The sequence below is a fragment of the Brassica napus genome, chromosome C9, assembly GCF_020379485.1.
Source record: "Brassica napus cultivar Da-Ae chromosome C9, Da-Ae, whole genome shotgun sequence".
In the NCBI taxonomy this organism is placed as follows: Eukaryota; Viridiplantae; Streptophyta; class Magnoliopsida; order Brassicales; family Brassicaceae; genus Brassica; species Brassica napus.
The window spans coordinates 21955745-21965824 of NC_063452.1; the positions used below are offsets into that span (position 1 = coordinate 21955745).

At 35.1% G+C, this 10080-nt stretch overlaps 2 protein-coding genes and 1 long non-coding RNA gene across 4 annotated transcripts; 1 reads left to right on the top strand and 2 right to left on the bottom strand.

The window, feature by feature from the left end:
• Positions 1-899: 899 nt before the first annotated feature.
• LOC106417808 lies at positions 900-1742 on the bottom strand. Its single transcript, XM_013858552.3, has one exon. It carries the CDS (start codon positions 1412-1414, stop codon positions 1052-1054), a length of 363 nt encoding a protein of 120 aa, XP_013714006.1. The 5' UTR covers positions 1415-1742; the 3' UTR covers positions 900-1051.
• Positions 1743-4484: 2742 nt separating this feature from the next.
• On the bottom strand, positions 4485-6910 carry LOC106417738. 2 transcript variants are annotated; one of them, XR_001283417.3, is made up of 4 exons: positions 6333-6910; positions 5624-6017; positions 5384-5536; positions 4485-4794 (listed from the first exon to the last, which is right to left on the bottom strand). It is a non-coding gene; the product is annotated as an uncharacterized LOC106417738 (long non-coding RNA). The 2 variants fall into 2 exon arrangements; XR_007328112.1 differs by having other exon boundaries at positions 5624-6910.
• Positions 6911-7011: 101 nt separating this feature from the next.
• LOC106418558 (omega-3 fatty acid desaturase, chloroplastic-like) lies at positions 7012-8628 on the top strand (the record flags this gene model as incomplete). The annotated part of the gene is made up of 7 exons (XM_013859285.3): positions 7012-7160; positions 7258-7324; positions 7388-7480; positions 7567-7752; positions 7835-7915; positions 8008-8145; positions 8250-8628. Coding segments are annotated over 7 exons (906 nt in total), but the record flags the coding sequence as incomplete, so codon positions are not given.
• Positions 8629-10080: the final 1452 nt, after the last annotated feature.

Sequence of the window (10080 nt, forward strand, 5' to 3'; positions counted from 1 at the left end):
AATATAATAACTTATTTTAAATTTAAAAATCTAGAACTAAAAATTATACGCTTCCAACGCGTACCCGCTTTCTAATTTTTTAAAAAATTTCGCTTCCGCGCTTCCATACGCTTCCGCTTCCACGTATCCGTTTCTGTTTCCAACAGTACTGGTTTCCATGTAACATAGATTTGAAGTAAACTTATAATAATGGTTTTTGGTCTAAAAAATTTGCTGAGGGTGACAAAACCTATTAATCGTCCACGAAATAATAGTATTGATAATAATTATGTGATCTATTCACAATGTAATTCCTTCTTTTGATTTTACATGTGAACTAATATTTTTGTAACATATGAACTAATCATATCTATTACCGAACGATAACTACTATTCTTCTTCCTCATAGATATTAATTATAGAAAAAATGTCCCAATATTTTGCAACGACTAAATTACTTTTTTTATAACTACTAATAGTACTAATTTTTTTTTAAAATGGCTGGTTTGGAACACTAGCGATGAAGTTTATCACACACATGATATTCAAATTATATATAAAAAACATATGCAATTGCTCAGTAGAAGCGAAGTTAAACATTTGCTTAAGAAATTCTAATTACTTCAATTACTTTTGTTGGTAAGGAAATTTACCGAAAAAAATCATATATTTTTTTTTTGACAAAGAAAAAATTCATATAGTTGACGCGTTCATGTTAAGAAGTACATCCATCTCAGCTTAGCAAGCAAGTTGCATGATGTCTATGAATGCGACCAGAGACGAAATGCATAAACCAAGAAACCAACCTAAAATCCAATATATGTATTTAATAAAAACATTGTATTTGGTAAGTTTTCCTCTTCTCAAGTAACCAAATCAATGTTCAAAAAAGAAGTAACGAAATCGAAATTTGACGAAAGTAATTAAAAAAAAACTAGACTCACATTAAAATAATTCTATTGCAAGACATGTCTTGGATTCATCCAATCACACACCCGAAGAAAAAGAAAAAAAAAGAAAAAACCGGTCAGTTGATTAAAATAGTACAAACTGAACCGGCCGGTTAAATAAATCAAGCCTCTAAGAAGCCGGTCATCCTAAGAACGGAGTTGCGGTGACGATTCAGGTCTCTTCCTTTAAGGGCACAAACGGAAAACGCTATTTGCTCTTTCAACCTTCTTTCGACTATCACATGTGGAGGAGTCTTATCCTCCTCCTCCTCCTCCTCCTCCTCCTCCTCCTCAGTCGTTTCCCATTCCGTACGCCGGAAATTATTCACCGGAATACTCATGGGAGATGTTTTCTTCGCAGCCACACGCTGCCTTGTGCCCTTCTCGTCATTTCTGATGTTAGAGAATCTAGTTTTCTGGTTACACTCTTGGATCGTGGCTTGCTCGGAAAATATAATGTCCGATTCTTCATATTCTTCCGACATTGGAAATTTTCAAAGATTATTTTTGTCCTAACACAAGTAATCAAATATTTAAAGATTCAAAAGAACTGAAAATAGAGTATATTTCCCCGAGAAGATGAGAGAAAGAAGTTAGAGAGATTATCGATGAAGATGGAGAAGAGAATATCGCAATGGGTTAAATGAAATTTATAGACTGAGTCACTGAGACGTTTGTCAAAAGAAGAGAATCTTGTCTTACACGTAATGATCTACGTATATTAATGTGTATCTATATACATGTGTTTGTGTATATACGTGTACGTGTAGTTAAATCTAGTGTGGCATGCGATGACGTCATCACGATACGATCTTTCAATGTGAAATACGTGGAAACTTCATCATACTCATGAAGCTTCATCATCACTCACCTCATTGCTATAACTAATTAATTGGCTAATAATTAATTACCTCTGGGGTTATTGACTAATTATTCATGATTTCCAGAGTGTAATTATTTTAGAAGAACAACTAGGCTAAGTTACACCTATTTGTAAAATAAGTAAATATTAGTACATCGATTTACATTTAAGAGAATACCCTGATTCATATAAATTAACTTAAAAATCTTTTAAATAGATTTCTTTAAGTACAGAAAAGAGAAAATAGTATAATTTATTTAATTTTGATTATATAGGTATTAATTAAATGTAATGTTGAATGTCTAAACATGGCTTCTTAAAATGGTGTGGTTGTTTAAATCTTATCGAACCTTGGAGCTGTTTTGCCATTTTATGGAATTTCCAGTTGAGAATCTTAATTAGTTAATGAGAATAATTTTGTTATTTAACTATTCATGAATATTAAAGCTACAATATTAATTGAGTATCTCCAACAACAAAATCACAATGATTAGGAAAGAAGCCAAGTCGGTGTGAAGCCATAAAACAAAATCAACGCGGCGCGTCCGGAGGAAACGCATTTACGCGTTTTCCATCTCAAGGTCATGCTCATGGCTCACGCATGTACGTTACACGTTAATCCAATTCTATCCAACACTTATTCCAACACTTGTCATAACACAATCTAAGTTATCTAAAACGTCCCACAAAAATAACAGAGTCAAGCTTTGGGTTCTCTAGTCCACACCTGTTTGTTTTGTCCGCTACAGTCACTTTCTTATGCGATTATGTGGTGGTGTTAGTTAACGGTTTATTCTTTTTGTTGCATGAAATTTTTGCATATTGAATGTTGGTGCTTTTAAAGAACAGAGACGGCAAATCGTTCAACACAAACTTAGAAAAGGACAAGTCAAGAAGTGGGGAACGATTATATAAATTAATGTTGAGAAGTCTTAACTAGCTCTAACAGAAGAGTGGCAAGAGCTTCTCTGAAAAGACATGTTCTCTTATTGCTTTGAACATTCTCCTGGGTTCCTAGCGGAATTTCGATTTTGAAGAAAGTTTCTTGGAACCTAGTATAACTTTATGGATGACTCAACAAAAAAAAAGTTATGGATGACGTCTTTTTCCTTTTGATGGTTTTTGTTACGAGGTACAATAGTTGTCGGGTTTTTTTGATCAACTCAAACCAAGCCCAACTCCATTTCATGGGCCAACTCCACTTACTGCATGTGCTGATCACGTGTCTTCTTCTTTAGGCGGCTGAAACACAATAGTAATGATTAGGAATCCACATTCGGATATCCATATGTTTTTTTTTTTTTCCCGTCAATGTTTTATTTTAAAAAACGGCCGAAGTCCATTTTCTTACACAAACCCCAACGGGCCGAACAAACATACATCTGGGCCTAAAGCCCAATACATAGTGACCGACACTGTCCAAGTCTATCAACACGTGTCAACGCACTATCTTCATCTTGTCTCACCGGTTCCGCCGGAAAAGGATCGGCGGTAACGCCGGATATTCTAACCACGGAGAGATACATCTGATAAACCGAGATCTCATCCGACTCCCGAGACTCTAACCGCTTCTTTTCTCTCTTGACCGTCGCACCATCATCGGAGGACAACAACCATCTCCGATAACACGCCCTCACCACCACACACCAGACATGACGACGACAAACACCAAAACATAAAAAACAGAAACATAAACTAGTAAACATAACCCGCAAGATACGGGGATCCAAAACCGACAGAGCAAACCAAAGAAAGCTTCTACCCTTCGGAAACTGAAGCCGACGAAGACGGAGCTAAACGAGCCTCCGCTTCCCGGGAACTTGAGCCGGCGTCGACAGATCTGAGAAAGCCTCTGCCTCCCGGAAGAAAGCCGGCGACGACGAAGCTAGGGTAGCCTCCATCTCCCAGAACCATAAGCTTGAACATGCAACCCGAATAAACGCACCGTGGTGAAAAAAAAAGAGGGATCCGGCGACAGCACGGTCGCTCACGCGCCGCCCGACCGCCGGATCAAACTTTCTCTTTCTTTGTCTCCTTAGCACACAACTTGATATCCATATGTATTATACATCGGATTTTTTGAATATCAATTATTTTGGGTTTTGAAAAAAATTATATTCAAATATTATAAAAGTTGGGTCTTCCCGGATACGGGGTTCATGTTTTAACCAAAATAACCAAACTACCATTTGATTCGGGTAGGACCAGCTCAAGGTATATACGGGTCTTTGGGCAAATTTTATATATATATATATATATAATATCTATAGGCAATTTAATTTTTGTGGACCTTTATCACTAATTATTTTTTTAAAAAAAATTGGATTTGTTTTTAACATTACTAGGAGTGGCCCCGCACAAGCGCATAGACGTTGACAAATACATGTGTAATTGTAGTTTTGAAATTGAAGTTTCTTGTATTTTTGATGAAGGAAAAACCATATGATGTGTTGTTGTAGGTGAGAAAGTCAAAGTTTATATGAAATATGAAGAAAAGAGGGAAATGAGTCTGTAATTGTGTGTGTAGAATGTCTAAGTTTGTATATCTCATTAAACGCAAATATATATGAAAAGAACGGCCGTCAAAGCAAAGAATATCTAATTCCTTCATGTTGATTGCATTATGATTTTATCATGCATATAACATGTTATGCATTTTGTTTCAACCATAGTAAATATAACGTCAACCTTTTTAAACTATTAAATAATAGAAATAGTTCTCCCCTGATGAGGTACTTAGTCGTAAATGGTTTTTTTAATAACTTGGAAATAAGGAGAAGATTGATAAGTAATTTTAAAAAATTTAAAGTGACGGAAGCTGAGGTGGATTGACGGTTTGAAAGCTTTGAAACTTCACTCATGTGGGCGTTTGTAGCCACCCTCGTTGTCCTTAACTTTGGATGGATTTGGGCCATCTCCTTGACCTTCATCCTTGTTGCTGGCAGAATCAGATGTTTGGCCAGTTTCCCCTCCAACAAATGGAGCTTCAATGGTGTTGAAAGTCTGGAAAACAGTTAAACTTGTGTTAGTCTAACATGAATTTTATGATGATGGTCATGAGCCCTGTTCGGGAACGCGCTAGGCGCTAGTCGGACGGTCGGGTTGGACCTAGCGTCTAAAGAGAAAATCGGGGATTAATCGGAAATTGTGCGGGGCGGAATTTTTAGATGGTTTACTATGTTATAAAACATGTTAATCTTTAATTGTGTATAACATTAATACATTTTCATGTTTAATATTGTATAAAACACACAAATAGAATATATAAACTTAATATGGTGTAATTTTCATCAAAATTATGAATATAAATGATATTTATAAAATTTTAGATCAAATAAATAAATAAAAATATTATTAAAAATAAAAAAAAATAAAAAAATAAAATAAAATAAAAATAAAAAAATAGATTAGGCGGCTAGGCGGTCATTTAGGCGGCTAGGCGGTCATTTAGGCGGTCTAGGCGGAAAAAAATCGGATATCCGATTTTTTAAACCGATTTGGCATAAATCGGGGCGGAAAAGTGATGCGTAACGCCTAGGCGGCTAGGCGGCCGAGTTTTAGAACAGGGGTATGAGAAATTATACTATAACACCTCGTGGTTGATGTGGTCACTAGTTCCATAAACAGTGAAGGTGTTGTGGTTTTGTTTGAAATTATACTGTGTCACACGTATCTGGAAAACAAATTATTTTCCAGCAAGTTCCGCAAAGCATAGTTGGAATTCCTCACAGAGACCACCATTCATCTGCAGCGGGTGTAAGAATTAATAGCTGCAAAATGGTTATTACAGTGCTATACTTTAAACTAAGTTTGTGTGAATCAAAAAACAAACCTGATTTAGAGTCAGAGCAGCTGATTTATTTTTTTGTGAGTTTAAGCATTTCTCTGTCGAAGACCACAAAAGTGGCATTGTTTAATGTTCATTAATAATCTTGATAAAACTATTTAGAATATTATTGCTTTTCCTTGGAATGTTCCTTGTGAGACGCAAGTTGATTATGTAAAAATCTCAAATAAAGAGAAGTGAAACTGAAACTATGTCCTTCATACCATTTCATTACAAACCATTTCAAGCAAAAACAGTATTAGAAAAATCTTAGTATAACATAAGATTCAATCCTTCTTCACATCTACTGCTTCGTCTTTTTCTCTGTTGCCTTCTTCCATAATGTTTTTCGTTTCTTTTGTCTCTTCCATAGTTTCACCCTCTAGATCATTATCTTCTTCTGCAACAGCAGGAAAACAACTCATCACTACTACCAAAATAAAACCATCAACTACACTTAACTGCTTTAAACAACACCAAGTCAATATCCTTCCTATGCATGGTCCAAAACCTTACCTTAACATGCATCTTCTGCATTTTGTTTCAAGCATGCTTAATATAACGTTAACCCACTTTAACTATTAAATTATAGAAATTATTCCCCTCTTATGAGGTACGTAGTCGTAAATGGATTTTTCAAAAACTTGGAAACGGGGAAAATATTGCAAAATCCGAAATAAGAAATGCATAGTAATTTAAAGAATTGCAAAGAGACCGAAGCAGAGTTGGGTTGACGGTTTCACAGTTTTGTAACTTCACTCACGGGGGTTCTTACGACTACCCTCTTTTCCCTTAACACCGGATGGATTTGGGTCATCGCCTTGACCTTCAACCTCGTTGCTGGAAGCTTCCAACTCCCAAGCTGAATACAAAATAAGGAAGTTCGTCAAAAATAGTTCACAATCAGTGCTGCATCACAGAACCAGATTAAACTATCGTGTAGCTCGCTTACTGACACACAAATTCTGCATCAAATATTACCCATCACGATATAGAAACCAAATCGTAAGCGAGTTGTTTTATTAAATTAACATCCAGCAACTAAAGGATTCCATCAGCACATCAAAGGCTTCAGCTTTTTAATACATGACTTAAAATTTCAAGGAATCATGTTCATATACTTTTTCTTAATCATGCAACCCCACAATGAATTGTAACTTTTTTTTTTGCTAAGACAATTATAACAATTGACAAACGACCGAGCAGCTTTTTTATTTCTTTGGTTCATGTACAGATCAGACCAAGCGGATTTCATCAAATCAAAACACCATCACAAAACAATCACTACACATAAGCGTTTTCTTTTTTTTCAGTCACTGATTCAAACGTGTATTCAATGGGACAAAACTATATTAATCAAAAAACTAAAAGCAAAATAGAAGGTTAAATAGCTAGTAGTTAGTTTTGTAATTGTCAAAACAAAAAAAAAAATTAACTTTTTTTTTGGTTTCAGTGGACATGGAAGCTTCTCAAATGACCCGAGGTTGAACAGTGTGGTGGGTCACCTTCTTCATTCCTCTATTCTAGTCCCTTACCATGGCTGGTTAGTTTTGCTTTTCTCTCAGAAACTACTTGCAGAGTCTTTTGTCTTCTTCTTCTTCTTCATGTTATAAAGTATGTGACTTTGATTTGACCTGCAGGAGAATTAGCCACAGAACTCACCACCAGAACCATGGACATGTTGAGAACGACGAATCTTGGCATCCTGTAAGTTATTAACACAGGTCATGTGGTGTTTCTTTTATTTATACACTGTTTCTGTAACTGCAGATGTCTGAGAAAATCTACGAGAGTTTGGACAAACCGATTCGGTTCTTTAGATTCACACTGCCTCTCGTCATGCTCGCTTACCCTTTCTACTTGGTAAAGAAAAACTCATCTGTTGTTAACTTAAACTGACACATCAAGTGCAAAAACAAGGCTCATGTTTTCTTCATCTGTTGTTTCAGTGGGCAAGAAGTCCGGGGAAGAAGGGTTCTCATTACCATCCAGACAGCGACTTGTTCCTTCCTAAAGAGAGAAATGATGTTCTCACTTCTACCGCTTGTTGGACTGCAATGGCTGCTCTGCTTGTCTGTCTCAACTTCGTGATGGGTCCAATGCAAATGCTGAAACTTTATGTGATTCCTTACTGGGTAATGCGTCTCTGTTACTCCCCTGATTCATATTATTCCCTTTGCCTGACACCACAATTGTTTTTTTAATGTCAAAATACAGATAAATGTTATGTGGTTGGACTTTGTGACTTACCTGCATCACCATGGTCATGAAGATAAGCTCCCTTGGTACCGTGGGAAGGTAGTCTTTGGCCTTTGTAGACAACACCATGTTATCTCTCTCTCTCTCTCTCTTTAAGGTTGTCTAAACTCTCATGTCTCTCTCGGAAACAGGAATGGAGTTACTTGAGAGGAGGACTTACAACATTGGACCGTGACTACGGATTGATCAACAACATCCATCACGACATTGGAACTCATGTGATACATCATCTTTTCCCTCAGATCCCACATTATCATCTAGTAGAAGCAGTAAGTAGTTGAAACGAAAGTTTGATTTTTGGTGTGTTCATGCTACTACAGAAGCTTAGAACTTATCTCTGTGTGTCTCTTGGTTGCTTGTTTCTCCTTTGCAGACAGAAGCAGCTAAACCAGTATTAGGGAAGTATTATAGGGAGCCTGATAAGTCTGGACCTTTGCCATTGCATTTACTGGGAATCTTAGCAAAAAGTATTAAAGAAGATCATTTTGTGAGCGATGAAGGAGATGTTGTATACTATGAAGCAGACCCTAATCTCTATGGACAGATCAAGGTAACATCAGAATGAAATGAAGCATGCAAAGAGAGAAAGAGAGAGAAGCTGTCAGATTTATCTATTTCTGACCAGCTGATTTTTTTTGCTTATTAATGTCAATTCATTGTGTTACCATTATCTCTGAATACAATCAGATGGAAACCCCAACTTTGTTTTCAATACTTGAAGCATATATATAAGATACATTGTACTGTCATTAGATTCTCAAGGTTTTTTATACATATTTTGTATTTGAGTGATTACACCAAACATTATTCAGTTTGGTTGGTTTTGTATTTTAAGGTAAGTTTCAATTATAATTTCATTCATGCGGTGAACATGTAACTACTGTCATAGACTATTTCTACATTCAAAGTGAAGATTCGCTTTTGACAACCAATAGTTGACATCAGAGCTCTTCTTCCTTTTATGGAACCTCATGGCAGTAGTACATGTTGTAGTGAAAAACATAGGACTACTAAGATTGCTCCAGAAGTTGCTAGGTGAATCTTTGAGCTTGATCAGCCACAAAGTGCTGGTAACGATGTTCTTGCTTTGCTTCTTCTATCAACTATTTATTGCAGCTATAGAAGCTGGATTAGTCTACAAACAGTTGTCATTTTAACTTTCCTCGAACTTAACAAGGCTTTCAAGCAACGGTGCTTTTAAAGGTAGTTGTTTATTGTAAGAGCTGGCTGTTTCACTTCTTGGTGACAAATATCTATCTTTTAAACAGAATTGTAAGTGTTGTTTGTTGGTGGTGTGAACGATGATGATTCATGATCCAATTATGGTGAGAGACTTCTAAACTTGTTAATGAATGTATTATTAGTACGCTAGTGTGATCATCATCATATCATACTACTTGAGAGTTTAACATAAGACATGATTCATATTCATACACATAAGCCAGAGGGATTCTCTTACAATAATATCAAAACTATACTCTGATTAACATTCAAAATCTATTGTTGTCTTGCACCTCCTGTATTCATCTTCGATACCATCAATAAAAACATCCATTTTCTATAGTTGATTGTAGCCAAATCTTTCTATTTTATGTTTACTTCTCAGTCAAGTTACTACTTTTGCAAACCTTATTTTTGAGTGAATTTTAGGATACATTGTTCTTTTTCTTCTTTTTCCACGAATAACATCGGAGAAAAACATGTGCATAGCTTTGACGATCGTTGCGGACTTCATTAGTTTAGATGAGACCGTAACCTTTTGTAATGTTATATTCCCTCGTTTTATTTAATTGATCTTTTATATATTTCAAACTTAGTTGAATTTTTTAATTAAATATCTTTAAAAAAGCAAAAATTCAATAAAAAGTTTTGTTTTAACTAAAAGACTGCTAAGCAGTAAATAAATTAAATTTATACCATTTTCATTTCAATTTTAATGAAACTAGATCATTTCTCCGCGCTACGTGCGGATAATATATTTAAATTTGTTATATTTTTCATTTTTTATTTGTATGTGAATTTTTGTATGTTAAATTATATATAACTAATTTTTAAATTTGATTTTTTTTATATTTTTAGTTTGAAGTAGAAATTTCTATTATATGTAACATAATTAACTAATAAAATATGAAGAATTAAGTTCGAGATTTTAGAGTTATGTAAAAAAAATATAATTATGTATAGAACATAAATTATCTTAGTTT